Source organism: Mustela nivalis, assembly GCF_964662115.1.
Source record: "Mustela nivalis genome assembly, chromosome: 2".
In the NCBI taxonomy this organism is placed as follows: domain Eukaryota; kingdom Metazoa; phylum Chordata; class Mammalia; order Carnivora; family Mustelidae; genus Mustela; species Mustela nivalis.
Window position 1 is genome coordinate 173,587,282 of NC_139021.1, and position 27,931 is coordinate 173,615,212.

Below are 27,931 nucleotides of genomic sequence, written 5' to 3' on the forward strand. Positions count from 1 at the left end.
TCTTGTTTCAACTTTAAGTTCCATGTGGATGGGTGATTGCTAGACCATCAGCGCTCCCTTTTCTCTGAGATACCAGTGCTCCACAAGTTCCACACCTCTAAAACCAAACGCATCGTGTTCCTTCCATCAAAACCACATCACTAGTTCACCTATCCCATTTCTATCACTGCAAGAGTATTGTACAGGCCGTCCTCGATGGCATCATCTTTGGTCCCCCAACTCGCGTCCAACCACACACAGTGATTTCCATCCTTCTTCCTATTCATCTGTCATTCATCTCTCGCCATTCCTACCAGTGCAGTCCAGCCCTTACATCGACATGATTTTCTACCTGTGTCTCCTGCTTTCTGTACAACTAAACACCCACCCAGCTTACACACTGCTACCAGCTAACTTCCTAAAACACCGTGTCCATCTTGCCCAGCCTACTTTTCCATCCTGATTTCTCATTACTACTGCAAACAAACCCTTGCTCCAGACAGCCTGGTGTATTCGTTATCACTCAATTCCAAATCATTTCCAGTAAAAGTATTTATGAAACATTGATTATGTGTCAAAATCCATTCATTCAGGGGCGCCTGGGTGGCTCAGTGGGTTAAAGCCTCTGCCTTTGGCTCAGGTCATGATCTCAGGGTCCTGAGATCCAGCCCCGCTTTGGGTTCTCTGCTCAGCTGGGAGCCTGCTTCCCTTCCTCTCTCTTTGCCTGCCTCTCTGCCTACTTGTGATCTCTGTCTGTCAAATAAATAAATAAATAAATAAATAAAATCTTTTAAAAAATCCATTCATTCATCCAACATATATTTACTGAGCAATGATTCTGTAAGTTAATACACTGGGGACACAATGGTGAACAAGACCGACCAAGTCTCTGTTCTCATGGAACCTAGAGGCCAGTGGGTTATAGATGGGCAACACCAAAACATGGTGGTCCAATCCCAGAATACTCCCAACCTTCCACTGACGTGTCAAATGAGTCAAAACATCCCCGAGGGCTGAGCTTTGTGGCTCTAAGTGGGGAAGGAGTTCTGAAGAAAGAAAAAGCTGGGTGAGGAGAGCTGGCGTGGAGCACAGCTTCTCTGCAGATGTGAGACACAGCTCAGCACTGAAGGACGGGCGTCCAGAGAACGGGGTCCCTTCCATCCACGGGGACAGGAGGAAAGGCGCACACATGAAATGGACACAACAGCAGCCACAGCACGGACTTATTTTGTATAAAGGTCCGTTTGACACCTATTCAGCAGGGCACATGGTCCGTCCCTGCGGGCCCAGCCCAGAGGGGTATGTGAAGGTGACTCAGACGAGGCTCCTACCATGGAGGGATTTCCAGCTAGCAAGGGGGATCAGGCAGGCCCATGATGATCTGTCACACCCCAGAAAGTGAGATGTTCCATTAGAGATTCAGAGACAACACTGAAGGAGTTCAGAAAGAGGTACATGTCTGGGTTCCTAAAACAGCATTTACTGAATCACATATTGTTATACATCTACATGCATCTACTGAAAATACCTATCCTGTTTTAAAGTGTCTTCTCACTCACTTTCTCATTTTATCCTAAGTGACTTGTTTAGCAGGCAAAGTAGATTAGATTGCTTTCCAGATGAGCAAAATACAGCACAGATGTTTTGAGTGATGTGCTCAAGTCAGGAACACACACAGGCAAAAGTAGAACAAGAACACCCTGTCCATCTCGGCCCATTTCTGCAGAAGTATCTAGAGCAGAGGGCACAAGAAGCTCTCTGATTGCGTAGGACGCGTAGCAGGTGTAATGAAGCCAAGTAGGCAGCTGGATTTAAAAGGGCAGCCCCTGAAGGTGCAAGAGAAGGGATATGACCCAATGAAGTCTCGCATTCCCGCTTTTCCTTCTCAGGTCTTGCCTGTATCATTGCCCACCCCTAGGCCTGTCCAAGCCATAACCATTCGGGGTTCATCCCTTATTTTTCCGGGCCACGCTGGTTTTCCCTCCCACTGATCTCCCGGAGTGGGGATGGGGGTTGGGTAGCCGGTTCTCTCCTGCACACCATAGCGTGCCCAGCCAGCACACTGCTAGGCTCAGGGCAGGTGGCTAAATACAGGCGAATGCATGAATTCCTGGTACCTCCACGGACCAGTAAGGGTATGTTGGTCCCCCCAAGAGTGGGCGGGCATGGGACACCCTCGCCACCCGGAGGCGCTCACCGACCTCGACCAACGAGGGCGTTGCGGGGAAGGGGAGGCTGGATGGCCCAGGGCCGTGGGGACCACGACGCGCCACCAGGGGCTCCGGGTCCCCCCGCTGGAGGCCAGGGCTACCGCTCCCACGCTTCCGCAGAAGGCATTTCCTGAGAGCATGAATTCTATCCCCATCAGGAAAACTGTCGGGGAAAGTGGTGGAAAATGACGCCGGCGGAGGAAAAACGTCGGGAGTAAAGGAGCCCGAGCCCCGGGCCCAAACCCTCACGGAGGGGACTGTGGAGGTTAAAGAAGCCATGCGCAGCTCCCGCCGCGGCCAGAACCAGGGCTGGAAGCCTCGCGAGATCTTGGGGAGGGGGCTCGGGAATCTCGTTGCGTTGCCTAGCGACGGGCAGGACGCTCGCAGGCCCCCAAGCTAACCCCTGCTGTAGCCTTAAATCTCCTACCATGGGAGAAGGCGGCGGCCGTAGCTTTGGGACCACTAGGGAGCTGCAGAGGCTGAAGCAGCAGGCGATGGAGTACTACCGGGAGAACGACGTCCCGCGCAGGCTGGAAGAGCTGCTCAACTCCACCTTCTACCTCCAGCCTGCCGACGTCTACGGGCACCTGGTAGGGACCTGGGACAAACACCCTCTTCCCTCCAGCCCCTCTCCCCCCGCCCCACGCTGCGGCAACGCCACGCGCCTGCGCCGTTGAGTCGCGCACGCGCGCCGCCGCCGCGGGCTCGGGGTCCACGGTCTTGCGGGGAGGCAACGCCTGGGGGATAAGCGGTACGGAAACGTGGGCGGGAGAAATCGAGAGAGAGAGAGAAAGAGAGAGAAAGTGGTGGACAGGCAGTGGTTAGAGGAAAGCGGGGTCTAAGGCGCTTATGGGGCCGAAGCGACAGCTTCCTCGCTGCCTCTGAGCGGGTCCGCCCGGGTGCAGTGCTTTTTAAACACAGACCTTAATACCGCGTAGCTCAGCTTGCCAACCTCCAGCGGCCTCCGTTTGAACACGGATGAGCGCCTCAGCTTGGCCTCAGCCTGCCCTAGGGCCTCATGCCCAGCCCGTTCTCACTGCTCCCAAGTCTCCTTCCAACCTATGCTCGCCTTGCAGTGCGCACCTTTCTCACCCTGGATGCCCACCCCCACCCGACCAGCTGTCCCCCAAACTCCAAATTCACATCAGTCTTGCCTGAACTAACTGTGCTCTCGTGTTCCTAAATCATTTCCTAAACGTAATGAGACCCTTCCTAGGCTTGCGAGCTTCGTGGAGAGCAGGGGCCTTTTCCGACCACCTACCTAGCGCCTGTGCTCAGCACAGGGTCAGGCACATACCTTAGCCTTAAGCAATGAGCAGTCGAAACAAACAAGCGTGTTCTCATTTCCAGATCCGTTAAGAACTAGCCAACAACGCCTTCCTCCTGGAAGGCAGTGTGGTTGGGACAGCCGAGTATGTACATGCAGAAAAGACGCACAGTGTGTTTACAAGGTTCAAAACCACACCTGGTTGTGGCAGTTGATATTGGGGGGAGGGGTGGTCCATGAATGTTTATTTCTCTTGGTCGTGTCCTAGAAGTAAAAGTTGTATGTTGGGGTGGGGTGGGGAGGGACATGCTGAGCTCCCAGTGCTCTGTGATTTATGTTACTTCACTTAAATCTTTAGGACCATTGGGAGGTAAAAAATTTCAGTTTTACAAATACGGAAACTTGGCCCGGTGAATTTAGGTGATTTTCCCAAGGGACACAGTGAATAACAGTGACAAATCGAACCAGGTCTGTGTTCCCAGTACCAAGGGATTGCATGGTACACAGTGGACACTCAAGCACTTATTTGTGGCACAAATGAATGAATGCGATTCTACATTCCATTCTCTTTGCACTCTCTCTTACTTGAGGAATTCTTGAAAGTTAACTAGTCTAACCTTTTCATTTCACAAAGACACCAAGACTTTGCCTCCCAGCTACCTAGTGCAAAAGTTAAGACTAGACACTTGGACTCGGGTTCCTTGATGTAATGTTCTTCCCAGTCTGCTAGGCAGCCAGGACTTTGGTTTGTACACTTCTCTGGGAGTTTATACCTTGGTTAGGGACCAAAACCACTGTTATGTAAAAGAACTGGAGTAATAGATAAGGTGATACATGATTGTGCTAGACTGAGGGACAGAACACTATATGTCAAAGGAATTCAGGGATAGGGAAGAACCTGTAGGCTGTAGCATCTGAGAAGGTTTTGGCTTGGACTTTGAAGGATGTTCAGGAATGACTGGCAAAAAGACAATGTCACTGCCTGAGTTTTAGCCATCTGTATTTTCATTTAGTTTCTCCCTCTATCAAGTCCAATTAAATCATGTTACCAGAGCAGCCTTCCTAACCTTAAATCTGATCATCATTCTTTTGCTCAGAAACCTCCTGTAGCTCCTTACTATTCCCTAAAGCCTGAAGTTCCTCACTTCCTCCCCTTGCCTTATCATACTCCCTCTACCCAAAGTATCTGCCCTTGACTCCTCCTCTTTGTGTGCCCAGTGAAATACTACATATTTTCCAGTGTTAAGCTCAAATGCCATTTCTTCACTGCTTCTGTACATATTTGAGGAACTGAGATAATGAGGAAGATCCTTGGGGGCAATAGTAATACAATCTAGTCCCTTATAGTTTGATAAAGAGTTTGAGATTCGAAGTCAAGCAGATCTGATTTGATTCTTAGCCCTTCCACTTAGTAGCTGTAGTGGACTATGATATTGATGCTCCCCAATGAACCATACCACCATTGTGACTGCTCTTATGTAAATCTCTCCTACACCTTGGGACCTGGCCATATGACTTGCTTTGATCACAAGCCCCACGCCAAGCACAATGCGGACAAAAGCATGGTAAAGTGCTGCCATATTGAGGTTTGTAGTATTGGAGTACTCCCCCCTGGTAACCAGTCATCATGTTGCCTGGAAGTCAATTACCCAACTGGAGAGAGAGATCAAGGTAGAGAGGCTCTGGCAGATGCAACAGCTACAGGAAATCCTGTGAGAAAGACATGCCCAGCCAGCCTCTAGGATGTTCTAACCATCCTGGCTGAGACGCCAAGACACATGAATTAAGTCATCCTGGATACTCTGGACCCAGTCAAGTGTCCAGGTCATGGAGCCTGAATGGGAGACCCCAGGGAAGATCAGCCAAAAGAATTACCGTGTTGAGCCCAGGCCAGATTGTAGAATCATGAGTGAAAAAATGGCTTCAGCCACTAAGTTCTGGAGTCGTCTGTAACTAAGCAGTGAGTAATTAAGACATTGGTTACTTTACCTTATACAATTTTTCTGGAACTGTTTGCTCCTCTGTGGAACGGAAATGATATGATTTACCTGACAGGGTTGTTTTGAGAGTTTTACAACATAATGTATACAAAGTTCCCAGGGATGTGTCTGACACATTAGTTTATACAAGATTTAATTTATGGAATCCTAAATATGCCAGGCACTGTTGTGAGTGATACAGTGATAAACAAGACACTCCTTCAAGGCATATACTAAATACTTAAAAAATGTTAGTTCCTCTCTCTTCCTAACATAATAGTGTACATTGTGGAGACTTGTTACAAGTTATTTCAAATTCACTATAAAACACAACACACAAGCTAGATGATATTTTTTCCTCTCCTGGTTCTAAATTCATTGAGACACTTACTCTGTAACATATGAACCATCATCCTTAAAATACATGATGGCTTGGGGTGCCTGGGTGGCTCAGTGGTTGAGACTCCGACTCTTGATTTCAGCTAGGGTCGTGATTTCAAAGTGCTGGGATAGAGTCCAGTCTGGGGGTTCTGCACTCAGCGGGGAGTCTGCTTCCCCTCTCCCTCTGGCCCTCCTCCTGCCTCCCCACACTCTTTCTAAAATAAATTATATATACATATATATAAATTATATATATGTATTATACACACACACACACATATATATACACACAGGTACATCTATATATACGTATATGGTGGCTTGAAAATTGACTTTTGCTTTTTTTTTGCTACCTGTGGGTAGGGATGACCTGTTATGTAGGCTGAGGTCACTGAATTTTGAATGCGAAGATCAGAGGCCTGTTCGGCAGTGAATGCAGAGAAAGAGCCCAGTACAGTCTGTTGATGAGGACCAGGAGGGTGTCCCCTCACCTTCCCTTCCTCCTTCTCTCCCCTGCTCCTGCTCCTCCTCCGTGTAGAGACGCCATCTTGAATCTTTTTACTCGAGCTTTTTGAGTGGGCTTTCTGCTTCAGCTTTGTGCTCTTCTCCCTCTCTCTTAGAGCACTTCCAAATGGCTTCTGCCTTCCACATCAATGAAATGGCTTTCACCAAGGTTCCGACAACCTGCTTTGAACACATTCTGTGTGTGAACCGCTGGTGAGTGAGTAGAACCTCTGCAGAAGCCTTCACCGTTAAAATAGCAGATGCCTCATGGGGAGGAATAAAAACTGGCCCCCAGAAGGTTCCAGAGTTTGCCTCACAGCATTCTAGAGACGATCTGTCTTCCAGATCTTGTGCAGCAGGATGGATTAGGACCTGCTAAAAAGTGACATGGGATCTCTAAGAAATGTATGGGAAAACATTCTCAGGTGTGTCATGTTTGATGGACACTTTGCTTCCAAATAGGCATCTTTTTGGAGAAGCTAAATTCTAATTTTCAAACAACTAATCTCCCCCATTGGGTAGCTCGAATCATCTAATTAAATCAGAGGTATTTGTTTCAAAGTAAATTAATATGGCTAAGACTCCAATCTTGAGCTATTTGTTTGTTTCTCCTCCCTTAAATTCATTTGTGCTACAAATTTCACTCTGAGGCACCGTCTCCAGAACAAATTGGAAGGCAACGTGGCAGATGGAAGATTATCTGCTTCAGGAACAGCCTGAGTTAGTGTGGGCCTCATACTCCTGATTTGTAAAAACAGGGAGCATAACCACATTCCTCATGTTTATTTTTCTTCCTAAAATGCTTTGAATTTGGAGGTAGACTTCATGTCCTTCTCCCTTTCGCCCATTGATTGAGAGCAGTTGACATGGATTCTGGACTCAGACTGCCTAGAGGCGAACCTCAGCTCAGCCAGCTATTGTGCAATCTTGGCAAAGTATTTCATCTCTCTATACTCGCTTTTCTCATTTGTACGGTGGAGATTTTAAAAATACTGATCTCTATGGGGTTGTTCTATGACATAAATAATGTGGGTGATGCCCTTAAAACAGTGGCCAATACCATGATATAGTCTTTAAAAATAAAACCTACAATAACTGTATGTTATTGTATGTAAATATATGTAAATACATATAATATATGTAAATATGTATATGTAATTATAAATACATATAATATATGTAACTATATGTAAAAATAAAACATACAATAACTGTATGTTTTAGGTGCTTTATAGTTCTATATTTTCTTAGATACTATTCTGTAAAATGGAGACGTTTATTTGATTTCTAAAATTGTGGGATTATGTCATTTAAAACTGATTTTTTAATCAGTCCTTTTATAAGAATAAAAGACTTTTGTTTTCCTTTTTTAAAAACTTTGTTCAGATGTTTCATTTTGCTTGTAAATAAATTCACGTTTTACAATCATTAAAAGAAATAAATGTACGTGAGTTTCTGCTGAGAGTTCGAAAGAGAACAGATCATTCCATATCCCGGAGACCCCGCATCAGGTTAATCCAAATCTCAGCACGTGAGGGCAGGGCAGTTCCCACAGAGTTGGTAGTTCAAACCTCACCCCCACCTTCTGCTCCCACCCCTGCATGTGGAGGACACTGAAGGGAGAGGTCTAAAAGAAACTAGAGTAAATGTGAATGATCTTTTAAATATAAATTAGTCATGGTATTGTAATTTTTGTTTGTGTGTGTGTGTGTTGAAGGCAAACTGCTTTTCTAAACTTGCAAAGCCTCCCACCATATGCAGAGTCGTGGGGAAGAGTGTATTGGATGGATTGGGGCTTCCAACCCTCCAAGTGGAAATATTCTGCACCATTCAAAATTTCCCCAAGGTAGGACGCAGCTCAAATGTGTTCTTTATTGTGTCTTGGTTCCTTCGCATTTATTGTCTAAATTGTAGAAAATTAAGGTTTTGAAATTCCATGTTTGTGAAATAAATACATACAACTTGTAGGTCGTCATGCACATAAAGCATGAACCCTACAAGGAAGCATTATGGCTTTATTAGGTTTAAGTGCAGTATGGGTACAGACATGGCATGCTAGCCTGTAGATGATCCAAGATGGAGAAATGGGGCAAAAGTAGTTTTTAAAAAAATCTGACATCATTAATGTGATGAGTTCTGTAAATCTATAGGTATGTTTATAGATTCATATGTTTATATATAAATTTACATAGATTTATAGATATGTGGGCTGATCGACATAAAGGAAAATTTCATTTTCATAATTGTAATAATTCACTTGAATTGCTACATATTTGTTAGAAGTAAATTTGCTACTGTCTCTGGGAGGCAAATAATTATGATGAAGTCTGTATCCTTTTAGCTATTTATTGGAGAGGGAGTGATAAAAATGAAGTTCAATGTAAGATTTTTATAAGTGTATTTTAACAAGGTAATAATTTTAAATGTTCCCTGAAGTTGGGTTCCATACAGTTTCAACAGTTATAAAAATATCTCAAGGAAAATTACATATTCTCATTTTCCCTTTGAAACTGGTGATAAAATATCATGCACATTAAAAGCCGGATACATTCAATTTCTTCCTTTCTGGAAGAGGGAGGGAAGATGTAGAATTCGTTGATGTTATTTCCAGAGCATATGTTCGGTGGTGATCTCAACGCACTTTGAAGTCCTCGAGAATGTTCTGCTGGAGCTGGCAGACGCAGAGCAAGAAGCAAGGTCCGAGGCGGTCCGCATCGCGGTGCAGTGGGTCAACGAAACCATCACCGAGGAGCTTCAGGGCCTGACGCCCTCCGACCAGGCTGAGGTGGACCAGGTGCTCAGGTAGATCTTCCGCTTTCAAACGGAAGTATCCAGTACAAAGAGTATCTCTCTCTTTTTTTTTTTTTTTAATTTCACCCGCCAGTAAAACAGGTCTGTCATATCTAGAACGTATGGTCAGCAAGTTGAGTAAGAAGCCTATTCGAAAGCGGCGAAATGCTCTTTTCTAAAAACCTGGGTTTTTTTCCTGTGTGAGAGAACATCAGGCCTCTCAGCCTCTTTTCCATGTGTATTCAGTCAAAGTTTCAGTAGAAAGTTTCTCAGCAAGAGCACTGGTAAGAATCCAGATGGTGTCCTTTCTGGCCACCTACCTCCTAGCCACCTTTGAAGGCTTCATACGCTTCCACCGAGTCCCAGTGGGTGACGCTTGCGGTCAGTCCTCCAGCCACAAACAAGTCCTTCATGCTCTGCCCACAGGTTGACTTTAACACGTGACAACCAAGGCAGTGGTCGCTAGGGCCGTGTCAGTGCAGTTCAATGCCCAGCCAAGGAAGGGTGAGCATCACTGTTCCTTTTGTGCAAGTCCAGTGCCACGAGCCTCTTGGCCCAACAGAGGTCAGCTGGATTCTGTCTCTCTCAAAGCTCCACCACTTGTTTAATTAAACAGAACATCCACAAAGCTGGAGCAGCTGAGGTCACAGAGGTTGCTGCCTGGGTTCTCCTCGAGGATGTTCATGGATTCCTGTGTCACATTTAGGTCTTTCGTCCATTTTGAGTTCATTTTTGTGTGTACCTTTTGGGACTTCTCAAGGATTTTTTTGGTTTGTTTTTGTTTTTGTTTTTAAACTATTCATTTTACGGTTTCTTCCCCACCAAAAAAAAGAAAAAAAAGAAAATGAATTCCTGTCCACTGTACTATACATTTCACTATCTACTCTTGACCCATTTTTCTTTTCGTGGTCGTTTATTCAAAGAGAAAAATCCAGTAGCCCTTAATCAAATAGCATATTCAAATTTTATTTTAAATATATAAACAAATAGGCTCAAATAATTAAAAAAAAAACAAGCACCTAAAATTTTTAAGACTTTATTTCCAGGCCAAAATTAATTTCAGCTCTTGAACACGGTGTTTTAACAGCATCATTATTTTGGGGCCCTGGAAAGTGAAGCTGATTTGTCTTTAAGTAGCTAAAAAAAGCAGAGTTAATTGTTGACACATATTGAATGGAGGTCAGCACTCAAACTGACCAAAATTATGAGCAATATTCACTGTAAAGCCATATTTTCTTGGCATGAAGGACATTCTTTGGAAATAAAGTGCAAGAAGACAAAGAGAAGAGGGAACTGGAAAAGAGCCTGGAAGACACAAGAGTGTCCATCCCTTCTCCTGCACCACCACCACCACCGCCTCCACCCCCAGCCAAAAAAAGGGGACAAAAGCAAGGTCAGTGTCTCATCTTGCAGAACCTTCGATAACTAGAGTGTGAGGAAGAAAGGCTGAAGCTCCGGTTGCCTTTCCAGTTAGAGTCTTTTTGCTGCAGACGTAGGGTGGCCTCCCTGCCCTAGGTACCATCCATGCTCAATGCCACTTCCTTGCTCGACGCTGCCATATGGGGCAGGCAAGGGTTTACCCCATCCCGCCCTCCCCTTTGTTTGAAAAGAAAAAATATTTCTTACCCAGAAGTGAGCACTTACCAAGCAAAGTACACTGCATAGTGGCAATGCTGGGGACAGGGAAAAGGAAAGTGGCATGGGGGACCTTTAACTGCCCCCAAATATCCATTAGCTCATTAAAAGCCACTTGATGTTTTAAGGATTAGTGATGTCTTTTGATATGAATAACCAACATTTTCTCAATCCTATTAATAACGTATTAATAAAAGTTCTTGTGGGGTTCCTGGGTGGGTCAGTGGGTTAAGCATTTGCCTTCAGCTTAGGTCATGATCTCAGGGTCCTGGGATTGAACCCCATCTCTTTGGCAGGGAGACGGCCTCTCCCTCTGCCCCTACCCCTAGCTCATGCTCATGCAATCTCTCATTCACTTTCTCTCTTGCAAATAAATTAAGTAAATAAATAAATATTATATAATTAAATATATAAATAAAAATTATATAAATAAATATAATAAATATTATAATAATAAAATAAATAAAATCTTTTTTAAAGTTTTCATTGGGAGCCTTTGCTATTTTAAAGCAAATAGTCCAAGTTATCATGACCCTTTGTTCCACGCTTTCCAACATTTGGTGAACTTCAGCCCCTCTAGTGTTCCGGAGCTGCTGCTCGTGTTGTAAATAGAGTTTTACATCCTTCCAACATGCTCCGTGAAGACATGAATCATGTCTCATTCAGTTTAGCCCCACCAGGGCCTAGCATGATGCCAAAGCACAAAGTAAACACCCAATTAATGTGGGTTCCCTGGGATAAGAAAGCACCAGAACTAGGAAGGGACCGAAGAGACTATGGAGACGTGGTTTCTTATCTCCTGGACTCAGATGCTGAGGCCCAGAGAGGGAAGAGTCTCCCAAGGCCAAAGAATCATGTAAGACCAATCTCCGTGCACAGGGGGCGGCCACTGCTAATTACCGGTAGAGATCTGCGGTGGGTGTTCCTGGGGCTGTTGCTCTTGACTGACAGAACTTGGAGCGCCAGAGAAGGGAAGAAGTCGGAGGGGACAGTAGTTCGCTAAACCTTTGCTGTGTGTTATGGGGTCACGTGCCTTACTCCGCTTGTCTTACCCACCTGACCCAGGCCAGCAGCTGGGGACAGGCACCGGCCATTTACAAAGGATGGTGTGGCACTTGGGCAGGCTGGGCGGCGGCTGGGAGCAAATAAGAGTGAAAGGCCGGTGAGGCGGAGGGTGCATGGCTAGCTCTGGAAGCCATTTCTATTACAATGGGACACCTGTTTAGCCGGCAAGGTTACTAGTGAGATACACATCCACGAAGAGACGTGTTCAGCAGAAGCTGGATATGCAGGAGCTCTGGTGGGTGTAGAAAACAAAGGATTGGGATTCAAAGACACTCCAGCTCTTCTTCCTTCACTTCCTTTTGGATATTAGGCAAGTCTTTTGGCCTCTCTAAGCCCTACTTTACTTCTAAGTGAATGTGGGATTGACAGTACCTGCCCTATACCATCGTCAAAGGAGTTCATATCGAATGTCTGAAAATTTCTCAGAGTGGCAAAATCTGCCACACGGCTACGGATGATTTGGACACTGGGGAGTCGTAAGTGAAGTCCCACAGAAACTTCTTGAGGGCTTGAGGTGGAGACCATGTTCTCCCCAGCCTCAGTGCCTCCACTTTCTTCACATCTGTAAGCAAAGCATTAAAAAATAAGAGTTTTATCGTAGTCAAACACCCTTGAAAGGAATCTTTTATCCCTGTTTTTCCCTCCAGGGAGGAACGATACTATTACAGAGAAACCTATTGTGCCTCCAGAACCTGTTGAACCTGTACTGAATGGTAGCATGGCCATAGGGGCTGTGTCACTCGCTGTGGCCAAAACCAGGGCCATCCTGGACAATAACCCCCTCTACTTAAATATTGCACTACTGAAGCAGTCAGGTCAGGTCAGTATCCGTTGTCTTCCATCACGAAGACCTGTGAGTATCTCAACACCTGTGAACCACATTTCTTGTTTCTCCTTGGTTTCCCCTCTTCCAGGAACAGCCCACAAAGCTCACCTTACCTTTGCCAATGGTGTCTCTGGTCAGCTGCGGGAAGTCATCGCCCGGGAAGCTGAATTTAATGAAAGAAGTGATGTGTATACCCCATCCTGGATTAACAGCTAAACAAGTACCTTCGATGATCTCACACTACTTTTTCCCTTTTCTGTTAAGATTTTATTTACTTATTTAGGGAGAGAGCATGAGCAGGAGGAGGGGCAGAGGGAGAGAGAGAATCTCAAGCAGACTCCTGGCTGAGCACAGAGCCCAGTGTGGCGCTTGATCCCAGAACCCTGAGTTCATGACTCAAGCTGAAATCAAGAGTCAGACGCCCAACTGACTGAGCCACCCAGGTTCCCCTCACACTACTTTTTCTAAAAAAAAAAAAAAAGGCTCTGTCATCGACAAGTCTTTCATGTAGGTCCCCAAGGCCTATGACAACAAGGGAGGGAGAATTAAATATAAAATGAAAAAAAAAATTTAGGCAATCAGAAGTGGAAAGAAAGCAAGACCTCAAATACAAGGGGCCCATTTAAGCCACCTTCAGTCTCTGGTTTCCTTCAGCACTGACTTGTGCCTGTGACTGTGACTCACCAAGGAGCCCTGGGTGAGTAACTTGGCAGCTATGATGGGCTGGGAGGTTGTTACCTGGGGGAGTCAGGGCATCCTTATTTATTGGCCGAGGCACTGCAGCAGCAGCAGGAGGAAGCTGGCTCTTTCCGGGCAGTCAGATTTGTTCCAGAAGAGCTCCAGGGCCGGCCAGACTGCCTGGCATGCAAGAGAGGTTCAGTGCGTGCTTCTCGAATGGAGGACTCCTAAGTTGCATCTTTATACTTAGTGGTGTGCTAGTTTCTGTATTGTTCTTCACTGGCCTGAAGGAGCCCTAGTGCCTCTTTAAATCTCCCATGAAATATTCTACCAGTTAGGGCATTAGAAAGAATTTACATTTAGGTACCGTATTGGATGTTTTCAGGAAAAAGTACAGGAAGTTCCATCCTGTCAGGTAATACTTGGAGTGGTATTTTTTTACCTAAGCTAGTGAGAATCACTACTTTTTCAATCTCAAGATAATTTCTTCATGATAAAGAATTCTTTTTTAAAGAGAATAACTGTTACCTCACGATGTATCGATTGTGGAACACTAGGAATTCCTAGCTGGCTCACTGTCTGTCCGATCACGTTCAGATCCCAGCGCCAGGATCCTTCCTGCAGTTCAAATCCGTTGGGTTATTGGAGGACCGGCGTAGTTGGTATATGCCATCCTTTATTTGTCTTCGTGTGCAGATCCCACAATCATCAGGATATACATTCCTATTTTTTAAGTGACAGTGGCTTTATACCAGCTCAAACACTGTCATAGAGAATCCCTTGCTGACCTATAGGATGTGTATTTGCAAAAAGGGTTGGTCAGGAGACTATGAAAGAGAGTAAGTCTGACTTGATCCAGCCAACGGCACCTGTCAGTTCTGAACAGCGAAGAAAGCGTAACTGAGAAGAGCTTTCATTCATATCCAACCAAATAAAAATTGACGGCTGAAGATTAGCATTTAATCTTCTGATTTTGTAGATCACATCTAATCCACTAACTAGGATATCTTATTGGGGACCCTACAAATACTCAGTTAGAAATAGCTAGTGTGGGGGCGCCTGGGTGGCTCAGTGGGTTAAGCCGCTGCCTTCGGCTCAGGTCATGATCTCAGAGTCCTGGGATCGAGTCCCGCATCGGGCTCTCTGCTCAGCAGAGAGCCTGCTTCCCTCTCTCTCTCTCTCTGCCTGCCTCTCCATCTACTTGTGATTTCTCTCTGTCAAATAAATAAATAAAATCTTTAAATAAAAAAAAAAAAAAAAAAAAAAAAAAAAAAAAAAAAGAAATAGCTAGTGTGTGCCGTAAGTTTTTGTATTTGAAGTTTCTAGACTGCAGTTGTGGAAGATCACGGTTATTATACTTACAGGGTGTGGAGATGCTTCTGGAAATTCAGAAACATATCAACAAAACAATTGAAATGGTAGGTAAAGAGAATCTATGGTATCTAATTGCTGATACTGACACCTCCCAGTATACAAATTTTACTTTATTATGAAATTAACTCAATATTGTTGTTATGGATATGTAAATGTATTCATTGGGTTTTGGGCCCTGGATTTGGTTTCTAAAGGCATTTGACAATCTCATCAGCTGCCTCTGTGCTAAAATTATCCCTTAGGAATTGCAAGGAAAGGATTTGGCCCTTAGGATGTGCGAGGCAGTTTAGTATAATAGTTAAGGCCCAGACTTGGAGGTCTGCTTAGAATGCCAGTGTTGAGCAAATGTGAGTTTTTGGCCAGACAGCCCTCGACAAGGAGGCCACAGAGGCAGGGCGATGACCGGGAGCCATAGGTATGAGTCCCTGGTTGTGCCCGTGTTTGTCTTCTTCTCCGCTGTATGTCTCCTGCCTCGCACATCATGCTTCCCGAGTGTGGTGTTTTTACCAGGGATAGAAAGTTCAGCTGACTCTGTGGTGCAAAGAAGCAGGAGAACTGTCTTTGCATGTACTCTGGTGTGAGCCCTGATTGATTCTTGACAAGCGTGCCCTAGTTTACAGAGCCAGGAAATGCTGGGTATTAAAATGCACCCTTTAAGGGCTGAATCCTTGCTCCAGAGCTCGGTCAACACCCCACATTGTGGGTATTGAAAATGACCAAATGTCCTTGGAAAGTATCTTTGCTTTTCATCTCAAATGATACTACGCAAACCAGATTCATCAGATTTAATGACCTTTGGCTGTTTCCAAAAGTCAAATCCACCCTGCAGCGGAAGTGTTTGTACCTTATTTATTTGTACATTATTTAGAACAATATTCAAAACAAACTAAAGGCAAATCGCACAGGGGTGTTGCTCCCTAAGGGCAAGGAGGGGATGTTGTAGGAGTGAATAATGCTTCATTTATATGAATAGAAATGCATTTATAGGAATGGAGGTGGAAAAGAAGGATGAGAAAAGGACCACATACCCGAGTCTGAGAAACAGTCTGGAGTTTTTCAAAATCGGGAGGGGCTGGAATGGGGTGTGTGTGTGGGTGTGTGTGGGTGTGTGTTGGGAGACTCACAGTGTGCCTGGTCAGGCCCCAGGACCTGAAGCTCTGCTTGCTGCCACAGAGTCTGAAAATGGCAAGTGATTTCTCTCTCTCTCCTATCTCATAGCCGCCACCTCCAAAAACAGAGACCAAAAAAGGGCATAACGGAAGCAAAAGAAGTCAAGTAAGTTTATGTATTTCTTAACCAGACTTCAGTATGACACGGTTCATCGCTAGAGCCCCTGCCCATGTTCCAGCCCCGGTCAACGTTGCTCCAGGCCCAGGGCTTACACACATACAGAAACGACACAGCGATACTCCTCCAGGAGCGCCGAGCCCCACAGCCCCCGAGCTGGAATGTCACTGGGCCCCACCCCTCTGGCCACAGGCTGCTGGGCCAGCGGCTGGCTCTCTAACGGACGCCCCTGAGGGTGTGCGGAAGCATTTATGAATCCAATATAACAGAGTTGAAACTCGGTAGGTGACGTGTTGGGGAGAGTGAATCTGGCTAACCAGCTGAACGGCAGATAGAATGTTTTCGATTATAATCTTATCCCTACCAAGTAAGAGAGAAACAAACAGAAGGCACAAGATGATAGCCCTCTCTTTCTTCGGGTCCCGAAAAGGCACCCAAGCCCCATTTCAGACGAGCCATTACCAGACCTCCGATTTTGTCGGTAGCCTGACAAACAGTTCTTGTCCACACTGGCCGGGGTGGCCTCAAGAGCCTCCGGAAGCCATCGCCACCTGATCCGGCCACGGCTTCAGTGGCTGTGGGCGCCCAGGAAGACACACCTCTCAGATGCCTGGACTTTAACAATAGAGTTGGAATAACCAGTCAGAATCCTGGAGACGGTGCAGGCGGTGATGGGACTAGTAAAGGTGAAAAGTTAAATTCCTCCTCCGCACTGGGAGAGAGAAGAGAAATGTGTGAGGAAATACACGAGGAAGTGAAGTGCCTGGTCGGTAATCTGTAGGGATGAGCACAACACTCTCGCCCTAGACCCTGGGAGAGAGCCGGGGCGTGGGGACCAAGTGACCCAGCGTCAGCGCGCTCAGGCTGTCCTGGGTGTTCTGAGAAACGCGGGCCAGCATCAGCCCTTCCCATGGTCAGCTTTCCTTTTCTTCCTGTTAGAAACAGGTTAAATGGGAGATTCTAGAGAGCCAGCCGTACCAGTTAAGAGGCCTGAACTCTGGAGCTAATCTTCCTGGATTAAAATCTGTTCCAAGTTGCTTACCTCTCTGTGAAATGGGACAGTAATTGTAGGTGCTTCAGGGGGTTGATGTAAGGAGTAAATGTGGTTATGTAAAGCGTTTGGAACAGTAGCAGGCATTTAATAAGCTCTCAAGAAGTGATGCTTACAGTTGAGAAGAGTCAAACAAAACTCAATGGATACACAGCAATTTCCCCACCTGTTTCATTGCTGAATAAAGGGTTCCTGTCCCTGCCATTAAGAATGTCAGATGGCGCTTATAATTAACTCGTGCGATCAGCAGAGAAATGGGATATTTCTGCCTCGGTTCATGTTTGCCCTTGAGTCTGGCGCACGCGCGCACACACACCCCCTTCAGAATCACCGTTATTCTGCTTCAAATGTGTGATAATTCCTAGTGGCAACTTAGAAGGGGGGCACGGCAGGGCTGACCTTGCATCAGAAGCACATGGCTGCCTTTCCCGGGGCTGCTTTCGGTCCCAAACCGCCTTCCACCGAAATCCATCCGTAGTGCTGCCTTATTTTAGCAGAAATCTATCTTTTCTCAAGTAAGACCTTTCCTGAAGGAGGGTTCATGTTCACACTTACATTCTCCAAAAGGAACATGGAACACAGGAAAGAACAGGTTTGGAAGTGGGTGGAGGAGGACAGAGGGAAGGACCGGACAGGTATTCGGAAGCACAGCCTGGAGATTCGCCCACCTTGGGGTCGCGGCTCAGGTCAGCCCGTGTACCACAGCAGGGTTGATCAGGACATTATACAGGCACATCTAAGACAGAAAAGTGTGTTCCCCGGTCAAGCCTGAAACCATGAGGGTAAGAAAATTACTCCAGACGCTTTGGGCAATCATATGCCTAAAGGTCGTGCAGAGATGGGTGATGCCCAGACATAAGACTGATGCGGACTCAGAAGACCACATGTTTAGAGAGCTGTGTCTGGTTGTCAGTGGTGCCTAGTTTATAACCAGGAAGCTCCAAGAATCTTACCGGTCTGTATCTCTAAGCATCATTTGCCTTCGGTCTTTTAGCAGCCCATCACGGGCAAGATGTCGCATCTTGGCTGTTTGACCATTAATTACGACACCATAGAGCAACCGCTGGTCCTAATTCAAGGCATCTGTGCGAACCTGGGGCTGGACCTGGGGACAAACCTGCACCTAGCCATCAACTGTGCTGCCCATGAGCTGATGGATTATGTAAGTTTCGGCTCCGGAACACGTAACTTGTTGGGTCCCATTATTTTTAAATTAGGACTCAAAAGCAGCACATACCTGAATATTTTCCAAACAGATCCTATTGCTTTTATTAATATTGTGTGCAGCTTCCAAATATAAATGGAGTCGAGAAAGCTGACTTAGCTAATGACCAGAGAATAACATAACCATATAATTTTAGAAATTAACAGGAAATGTCAAAATAGCTACATATAGAAATTCTGTAACAAAAATTGCTAAAATGGGGTGCTCCCATAGACCGTGAGAGCTATTGAAAAATAACAAACTGGTATGTTCTGTTGGGTTCACTCCCTTGGTTGGTAGATACGAAATTAGCCAGGCATAGAAAATGGATCCGTTGCAGCTATCACTTGGTAAGCCCATCTGGCCAGGTAGGTGGTTCTGAGTTTCTGCTGTGACTCCCTTTTTAAATGTAAAAATATTTCCAAGTTGTTGATATCTGTGGAGACTGTATTTTTATCTGATTAAGCCCATCCACGGTGTTATCCACAGCCTGGGTTAGGAGGAGAGAGCTTTAGCGATGAAACTTCTCTGGAGACTGCACCCCGTGGGGACAATTATTTCAAAAAGAGAGGAAAACGGGTTCATTTTTAAAAAGCTTTCATTTGACTTCCTCAGTGTAACAGAGCCGCAATTAACCTTTGGACTTGGGAAGCCGGCATGTTAGGGAAACTGGTAAAAGTTGTCTGTCTGCCACATACAAGTTCCCTTCTTCAAAAACACAGATGCGGAGTCTGTGATGTATGCAGTGCCCTGCGTGTTGACGTACATTTGTGGTGACTTGGTAATTAATGTCCCATTCAGGGGATATGGCTGAAGAGAATTCCGCTTTAATCTGTGACTCTTTTAACTTCAAAGGAAAACTTGAACAGCATACAAGAACTCTAAGTTTCAGCTGACTTCTAAGTCCTTTTAAGTTTTCTAAAGATACGAAGCGCAGGAAGCCTTGTTTAATGTAATTTCCTATTCTCCACATAATGATTGGTTCCTAGACATACTATTACAAAAAATAATTGCATGTTTTCATCAGCAATGTATACCGAGAACTATGAATATACTGACTGCTAGTGCTAGCTAGAATGGGTATTTTTTGCTTATATTCAGTGAAATGAATTAGCTTGATATCAGATAGTTCTTACAATGTTAATTCAACATCATTAGCATTTCTTTACTGACAAGATAGGCTTCTCAAGGTTTTGCAGTAAAGAAACTAAAAGTTCCGGCTGCCTTTTTAATCTGAGAAAAGTACAAAATCCTTTCAAGTATGGATTTCTTTGGAACCTGCCTAGTTCCAATGGAATCCATCCCACTGGCAGCCATAGCAGGAAGGTGTCAGCAAACCAGTCATTCTGTCGCCTCCTGCCTCCTTCCTGGTACCCGAATAACCCAGGGGCCATCCATGAACACAGACTTGGGAATCAGTGCCAGGATTTGCAGAGACATGACACCGGATCCGTTAGCCCCCTTTTCTTCTGTTCTTGATGACCTGGGGCTTCCCAGACTTCAGATGAATGGAGTTGAACTAGAACTCTTTCAGAACCATATGGTTACTGGCAGGGCGTGCTTGCTACCTGCGAAGGAGATGCCGTCACCTGGGCCATGGGACATTTCGCAGTGGCTGTTCGTATCTCCAAAGCCTCGCCCTGCTTTCAAATTTTAGGATATTCACGGTACAGGAGACCAGCTGTTTGTTTACTGTGAGTGGAAAGATGCTGGGTTCTGGTGAGTGGGAAGCTATGCACTGCTGTCCTGTTTTATAAATTCATGTCGTCGCCCGTGGGCCCAAGCAGCCAGGTAGCTGGCACCACATGCCGAAACTAAGTAAGAAACTTTTCCCCTCCTGCTGCGTACCTGGTCTTTTGCATAGAAGGCTCCGTCTGAAGTCCGCGGGAGGAGCACCATGGGGCATGAGGAGGAAGGGTGACGTGGCTTCCCCAGGCTAGTATGTAACAGATATTTAAAGTACACAGATGACTCATGAGACGATGGCCCAAAAAGGACGTTTACAATCTTTTATAGGCAATGAATAAGTGCAAATGGGAATGCCGCCTTTCCCCTTTGAGGAACTCCTCATTCCTCTTTATTTTGTGATTGTCCTTCCACCCGCCAGAGTAGAGGAAAGTATGAAGTGATGCTGGGAACATACAAAAACGCAGCGGAGATGCTGGACCTCTACGTGGATCTGATCAACAGGTTCCCTGCAATTATCGCCTTAATCGATCCTTTCAGGAAGGAGGTAACAGGGATCCACCTTGAACTGTATAACAACAGAGAGCAAAATCTCATTCTTTTGGCTCGGTGGCTGGAAATAGTGCAGTTTGGGGTGGGCGGAGTCGCGCACTGAGCAAACACAGACCCGAAGCAGGGGGTCTGGGAGGGCGCCTGTGTGCAGAACAAGCGAGCTTTCCCAGGCACTTGGGGGTACCCATGTTTGCATGAGCAAGCCAGGGCTGGCCGCCGAGCCACCAGCTCCTGCTGCAGCGAGCCGGTACCCTGGCCGGGCTAAGTGCTCCCGGAACTGGGCCCTCTGCTCAGCCCGTGTGGCATCCTCCTTCCACTTCATACACGCAGAAAAGCTGCAAAGGTGTATTTTAAAAAGGTTTCAAGAGCGAGGTTTTCCTATCTATTCGAGCTCTGACATCTGGCGAGGGTTGTTCCTCTGCCAGAGGGGGCGGTCACTCTCCCTAACGCTCTGGATCTCCAAAACCTACATTCTTGATAGTATGAATTGGAGAGAACCATTAGATCAACTGAACAGACAGTGTCCGGGGGATCAGGTGTGGATTTAGATGTGGGGCATGAGGAGAGAGCTGCATCACGCTCAGGGTCCCCACACCTCCCTTGGCCATCACTCCTGTCACTGCCTGTGCCACAGCTCAGGGCTCAAGGAGCCGCCACCCAGCTCCTTAACCTGCTGGCGGCATCTTCAGACCTTGTTCCAGGGCTCTGGCCTCGTCTGGTTTACTGTGCTAAGATGGCCCATGTTTGGTCTGTTCTAATGGGATAGGTCAGAATCTGGTACAGTGGTCTGGGAGACTTGGTAGATCATCAGTTAAAACAGTATTTCATTTCATGTGATGGTCTTACCAACAAAAACAAGGGTGTTGAGAAGGGAGAGCCTAGAGCCTTCACAGGCTCATTTCCTTCTGTTTTCTGTTCACCGGAAATAACAGTGGCAGCTTCTGGGCAGCCAGTTGTGAGTAGCGTTACGGATAACACAGTGGGTAGGAACAGCTTGGGCTGGAAGAACTTCAGAATCAACGTGGAGCATTTAATGTGTATTAAACAATTTATTCAAAAGATCTTTAAGCTCAAATTTAATCACTTGAAGATTCTGTTCCACGAAGCTGGTTAATTTGTGTGGCCATGGTTCAGGTACTACTCAGCCACAGAAACAACAGAAAACCATTTTGTGGGTCTCAGAAAGGTGTTTAACTCTGATGAGGGGCTCTAGGGTTCCTGTTGTTTTGTGATCATGCTTCATACATTTTAACGATCGATTCTTAAATATTTACCCAGGACTCTGAACAGTGGGACAGCGTCTGTAATGCTCTTGGTTCCAGGTGTTACATCCTTGCAGGAGCTGCATCCAAAAGCATTTCTAAACTTCTAGAGGGTGGGGACATCAGCACCCCCAAATCCAGTGGGCTGATCATCAGACATACCAACCAAACTACGATCTCTGACTTGGTGGAAATAACCAGTCTTCTTGACAGTGAGTAGAAGTATAGGTCTATAAGACTCATAAGGAACTTGGCTTGGTTACACAAGGAGCCAAAAAGGTACAGTTTGTCAGTTAATAAAAAACATGGTGTAAATCTTGGCAGAAAAACAAATTTCCAGCCGTCCATCAGAGCTCTGGTGCTGGGAGACAGTTTGCAGCTAGCGTACTAATCCACTTCCTGGTGGTCCCACAACAGCCCCAGTCCAGGAGCCCCACCCCCACCCCCCATTTTAGGCGTGACTGAGGACAGTACCTTCTCAGCTTCACACCACAGGACAGTGATCCCACTCGCCCACGCTGATGTTTTAAAAATTCCTCACAAGTTTCAAACTCTTTACCACCGTGAGGTCTGTGAACATGCTTGCCCTGCACCATTGGCTCACTACTCCTGATCCTTCACGTCTTTCCTTAAGGGAAACGTTTTCAGATATGTAAGACTTTCCTGGCTTCCCCCACCCCTACCTGGTTATTCTCAACCTCCCTCGTAGCTTCTGATACTTTCTCTTTGTAGTATTGGCCACAATTACATGTACGGTGATTTAATGTCCAGTATCTGCCCATGAGACTATGAAGTCCCATGAGCTCACAGGAGTCTTGTTCAGTGCCTGAAACATGGGTGGGTCTCAGGAGTTAGGCAGAAGGCTTGTCTAAGACCTGAAGCAGGGCTCAGAGCCAGACTGGCAGCCATGGGCCTGGGCTTGTGCCAGAGAATGGCATGGAATTTGCAGTCCCTTGTCCTGGAGGTGGCCCAGACTAGGGCCCAGGCAGGGCTGTCTTGTAGGTAGTAGACGGGAGGTCGCAGCCCTAGCCTTTCCTCCAGGGCCGACCCACTCAGCAGGCACGGAACATGGACAAAATGGAAATGTGTCTTACAGTTGGGGTCCCCTTTAGTGGTCCTAAAGATCTTACAATTTATGATATCTTTAATTAAATTTGGCATTCGTGTAGTATTTAGCATCCGAGTTACTGGAAAGAGATAAACAGATAAAACCAGGGTAATTAAAAAATACAAATGTTTAGGTCAGAATTCTCTGGTGGTCAAATCATTGACTCTTCACAGGAAAGTTGTAAATCTTGGCAATTTTTTCAATTTTGTTTCCAGAGGCTCATACATGTGTGTGTGCACATACATACACATACACACACGTGTGTGTTTATATACACATGTACAAGCTCATGTGCATACATATGTGTCTGTGTACATGTATGTGTGTGTATATATATGCCGTTATGCTCACTGTTCCTATGCCATCTAAACCTGAAAAGAATTCCTCTGCTCACAGGTAAGCAGCGCGTGGCCGTCTTGGGAAGCGCGGAAGGGGAGTCGTCTGATGACAGCCTGGTTGATCTGGCAAGTACTGAAAGCTGGTCAATTGCAGAACTGCCAAAACACTGCTTTTATCATGAATTGGTATTTCAGAGAAATGCAGTCTTTGGCGGAGAAAGTCATGTAACCTTTTATGAAAGACTTGCTTCCTCCCAGACAGCTAGCTTTTGCAAAGAGCTAATCTTTGAACTTTTAAAAAGAAGAAAAATTGAAGTCCTGGGAAAATGATGAGACACTTGAGTGGCTGGGATGTGCACTTGCAGTGTAACTGCCTGAAAGGCAGCGAGAAAGACCAGACTGTTCTTAGACGAAATCAGCATGCTCCCATGCCTAGTAAAGCATCTAATGCGTAGTCACGCTGTTTACCTTTCCCGTCTCTGTTTGTATGCGGACCTCCTTATTTACATAAGGATCAAATACAAAGTTAGAAGAGAAAAACCAAAACCAGCACAGTGTCCGTGCCCTTTCTCCCTGTTTTTAGCAAAACGTGACTTCTCGCTTAAAATCAATTTTGTCCACCTCCCTGTCCCCCCTTAAGGCCATCGGACTCGGTGTCCGGTTTATCAAGTTGGGAGGTCTTTCTCGCGGCGAGCGGATAACTAAGTACAACCGCCTCTTCACTATAGAGGAAGAACTGCTCCAGAGTGGAACACTGGGTACGTGCTGCTTTCTTGCTTTGTTTTCACTTAGCCATGAATAAGAGAACAAAGATTGGAGACGGGGAATTGGAGGCCCTCGGAGGGAGGGCCGGGGAATCCAAAGACAGTTACTAAGCGCTGACAAAACTAGGGTGGCAGTTGCAGCAATGTGCTTTGTTTTCTTAATGGATTATCTGTTTACCTGGATGTTTCAAACTCTTGCCCTTCCTCTTGATGAATAAGCTGCGTGGTGCTTTTCAATAGAATTAATTGATTGGAATCTCCAAGCCCACCTTTTATTATGGTCCACATTATAGCTAAGGTCTCTGCACAGCCCTGAAAAGTTAAAGGCAGGTGTTTTCCTGATGATTCTTGAAAACAACTGGTTTTACTTAAGACAAGCAGACCGCATGTTAAGTTTAATGTCATCCGTGGAAAAGGCTGTGGTCTTTATTTTTTTTTAAGATTTTATCTATTTATATGGCAGAGAGAGATCACAAGTAGGCCAAGAGGCAGACAGAGAGAGAGGAGGAAGCAGGCTCCCTGCTGAGCAGAGAGACCGATGCAGGGCTTGATCCCAGGACGCTGAGACCATGACCTGAGCTGAGCTGACGGCAGAGGCTTTAAGCCACTGAGCCACCCAGGCACCCCAAGGCTGTGGTCTTGAGAGAAACGAACCAATCATTTGGGAAGTCAAACCTCTGCAAATTTGCTTGCATAGAAGGTACCTTGTGTACTGGGCTAATTGGAGAGAAACACCCCAAAGATGAATTTTTACCCTTCATGTTCCTGTGATGGCCAAAAGCAGGTGCATGGCACACAGAGATATTTAAAGAGACCAAGTTATTTCTTTGCAATTCTAAAAATATTTTGCATTTTAGGACAGAACAAATGAATCACTATGCTGGGGGAAAAGTATGTGTTTATTTAAGTAGTAGTGACAAAATATGAAATTTTCTTGGGTGCTATCCGTAAGATCTCATATATGATAAATGTATCAGGGTCTGGCCTCTAGAGCAAATCAGTTCTTGCATATGACAGCAAGGAATTAGTCCTATGCCTCAGGATATGCACTGAAAAAATAAAGAAGCCAAGAGAGGCTATAATTAGGAATGTCATGTTTAACATATGTTACAACCTCAAAATGCTTCCTAAGCTTCATAGAAAATAAAAATGTGATTGAGAGACTCTTTCTGAGTTAGGTAAGGGCAATCAAAGTTAGTGTTGTTCAGTGTGCTACACAGGCCTTGTTTTTTCCAATAGGTAAAATCATATTGTCCTACATATTACCAGGTTGTGGGTTTGTTTTTTTTTTTTTTTTTTATGTCATCCTGACTTGTGAAAGCCTTAAGTTCCTAAAGGACCCACCACATTTCTAGCCAGACTTCCCCACAAGAGAAAACAGCTACTTCCAGGCATCAGAAAGGATAGTGACCTGAGGCCCAGCCCTCTCCCAGGGCCAGGGTCAACCCCTGGGCGTCCTGGCCTAGATTATCAGATCACAGGCATGCCTCATTTTATTGTACTCTGCTTTACTACACTTCTCAGATACTGCATTTGTACAGAATGAAGGTTTGTGGCAACCCTGGGTCAAGCAACTCCCTGGATGCCATTTTTCCAACAGCATTTGCTCACTCCACGTCTCTGTGGGGTCAGCAAACTATCTTTGTTATGATCTTTGCAGTGATTAATTCACTGGGAGCTCAGATGATGGTGAGCATTTTTTAGCAATAAAAGATTTTTAATTAAGGTAGATACATTGGGTGTTTTTGTTTTTAGGCGTAATGCTACTTCTTGCTCACCTCACAGACTATAGCACAGTGTGAAGGGAAATTTTATACGCATAATTTATTTATTATATTTATATTATTTATCATTATTATATTATATAATATATATTACATATAATATATATATTTTTTATATTATTTATATGCAAATTTATTTATAGCATAATGCTACTTCTTGCACACCTCACAGACTACAGCACAGGTGAACAGAAATTTTATACGCATTGGGAAACCAAAAAATTCACGTGACTTGCTTTATTGCGGGGTCCAGAACCGTATCGCTGAGATCTCTGATGAGTGCCTGCGATGAAAATTTCCCTGTCATTGGCCTGTGGTCATACACCCTGTTGACAGTGGTCGATAAATGGGAAGGAGACCAAGAACTGGAGAAACAGATCTCCCCTCTGAGAGAAGGAGTAGGAAATCCTGTCAGAGCTCAGCTGTTAACTGAGCACTGTCACTGTCACTGTCCACATGGACCCGACTGGAACGAAGTCTGCAGTCGTCTGCTTGGGAACACTTAGTTGGCGATGGTCTGTACTCACATAGTGGACTGGCCTCTCTTCTAGTTCCTCTGCTTCCTCTGCTCCTCTTCCGCTAAGCCTCTGTCCAAAGTCCACTGCATACCGAATGTTCCAGAAGGGCACCATGCAGACTGAGCAAGACGAGTGTATTGCACAGTTAACATCTGAGCAAAGTCAGGCCTAGTTCTGAATGGTCCTGGGACCTTTTCTCATGGTGAGGGGACACCTCTGGGCAGTTCTGGAGGTGGTCTCCTTTACCCACAGAACCAAGAACATCAAACTTGGCACCACTGGATTCAACACTGAACTTTATTGTTGTTGTTGTTAAATAGGTTTCAATGAAGAACACATATTTTTTCCCTTGAATGATGACACTGAGAAGGGGACCGAGGCACCCGAGGCTGTGGCTACCGCGGCTGGCGAGCCAGCTGAGCTCCCAGAGCCCATCTTCCCCACAGAAGTGATGGAGGCGTCGGCCAAAGCATGAGCGTCTCCTGGATGGGGCTGTGGACACCCCGCCTTTCGGCCACGCTGCTAGCATGAGACCCGCAGAGCCCACCTGTGTCTTCACATGGGCTTTGCTCTAAAACATCCCTAACCAGCGTGCTCTTTGATTGCTCTTGTGATTTCTGTTTGGTAACACTGGTACCTAGTATTTCCGTCCGAAATTACGCCTGTAAACTGTGTCTTCCAGACCTCGAATGTCCATGGGGAAGTTCCCTCCTGCCCACTTGGGGGGCCAAGACCTAGTAAAAGAGTCCAGCGCCTCTGCTGCTGAGCGCACATGGGGGGCAGCGACGTAGCCGTGCCCAGAGGCACAGGCGCATTTTGCCGCCTTCCTCATGCAGGAAGAAATGTGAGAACTTCAGTCTTTCTAACAGCCAAACAGCTGCGGCTTACTTCCTTGCCCTTCATCCCTCTTCCCTGACTCCCTCCTCTTTCTAAATTTTCATCTTTATTATATTACTTATACGCTTGTGGGTGTCCTAAGATCCTTTTTAGAAAAAGCAGCAGTCTAAATGAATAAACCCATCCGTAAATGAACACAGATTCTGAAGGTAATGATGCTCAGTTACTTCCGCAACAGCATCTCACAGGAGACAAAGGACGTATCACGCAGGCTAAGTGCCTCCCTTGTAAGGCAGTATCGGGGTTATGGCAGAAAAGCACTGGAAATAAATTTATTCAAACACATACCTTATAGATATAATAATATCCTACTGCCTTGTATAATTTAGATTGTCTGTTTAAACTTACCATTTGCTTTCCTCCAAAATGATAAAAATTGTGATATACTGACCTGTGGGAGAGTTGGCTAAGTTGAGATTTCTGAGAACTTTTCCTCTTGAAGAGCCCCCATAGGGCAATTTAATGGCTTCATGGTAACACCAGGGCCTTATGCTCAAAGCAGTGATTTAAAATGGGCTCAGTGGCATGTTCTCTCAGAGCCCGGGGCAGGAGGGCTGGTTGGTATCTAAGCTGGGAGAACTGTGCCTGTTTGTGGCTGCTACTGCCTGTCCTGGTGCTTAGCAACACAGAGTGAGGTAAGAGAAACTGTAAGGAAATTCATTTTATTTATGGTTTTTGTGTTTTTTTGTTTTTTGAGAGGGGGGAAGGGACAAAAGCAGCGGGAGAGTGAGGATCTCAAGCAGGCTCCGCACACAGCACGGAGCCAGACACGGGGCTTGATCTCACGACCCT

At 45.6% G+C, this 27,931-nt stretch overlaps 2 protein-coding genes and 1 long non-coding RNA gene across 6 annotated transcripts in view; 1 reads left to right on the forward strand and 2 right to left on the reverse strand.

Annotated features, from left to right (window-relative positions):
• HSPA12A (heat shock protein family A (Hsp70) member 12A) overlaps nt 1-2,728 on the reverse strand; it is a 155,504-nt gene extending 152,776 nt beyond the window's left edge. For both annotated transcript variants that reach the window (XM_082719027.1, XM_082719026.1), the window contains exon 1: nt 2,617-2,728. In XM_082719027.1, the coding sequence (XP_082575153.1) occupies nt 2,617-2,619 (3 nt within the window). In that variant the 5' untranslated portion in view covers nt 2,620-2,728. The remainder of the gene's footprint in view (nt 1-2,616) is intronic.
• On the forward strand, nt 2,065-27,274 carry ENO4 (enolase 4). Of its 3 annotated transcripts, none has more exons than XM_082719034.1 (14): nt 2,065-2,779; nt 8,038-8,166; nt 8,932-9,122; nt 10,358-10,503; nt 12,458-12,630; nt 12,725-12,856; nt 14,679-14,732; nt 15,907-15,963; nt 18,021-18,188; nt 20,338-20,420; nt 21,791-21,942; nt 23,235-23,302; nt 23,817-23,934; nt 26,563-27,274. In XM_082719034.1, the coding sequence occupies exons 1-14, from the start codon at nt 2,618-2,620 to the stop codon at nt 26,715-26,717; spliced, it is 1,788 nt and encodes a 595-aa protein (XP_082575160.1). In that variant the 5' UTR covers nt 2,065-2,617; the 3' UTR covers nt 26,718-27,274. The 3 variants fall into 3 exon arrangements, with proteins under 3 accessions (XP_082575160.1, XP_082575161.1, XP_082575159.1); XM_082719033.1 differs by having other exon boundaries at nt 2,067-2,779; nt 20,338-20,463; nt 21,747-21,942; XM_082719035.1 differs by lacking the exon at nt 20,338-20,420 and having other exon boundaries at nt 21,747-21,942.
• LOC309858693 lies at nt 8,653-11,782 on the reverse strand. The gene is made up of 2 exons (XR_014308307.1): nt 11,646-11,782; nt 8,653-9,923 (listed from the first exon to the last, which is right to left on the reverse strand). It is a non-coding gene; the product is annotated as an uncharacterized lncRNA (long non-coding RNA).
• Nucleotides 27,275-27,931: the final 657 nt, after the last annotated feature.

Bases quoted from the DNA above. Each gene is read 5' to 3' on its own strand.
- ENO4 (XM_082719033.1), top strand. From the start codon at position 2,618: ATGGGAGAAGGCGGCGGCCGTAGCTTTGGGACCACTAGGGAGCTGCAG. The intron at 12,631-12,724 runs GTCAGTATCCGT...CCCCTCTTCCAG, and splicing joins TACTGAAGCAGTCAGGTCAG to GAACAGCCCACAAAGCTCAC. The intron at 18,189-20,337 runs GTAAGTTTCGGC...TCCACCCGCCAG, and splicing joins CCCATGAGCTGATGGATTAT to AGTAGAGGAAAGTATGAAGT.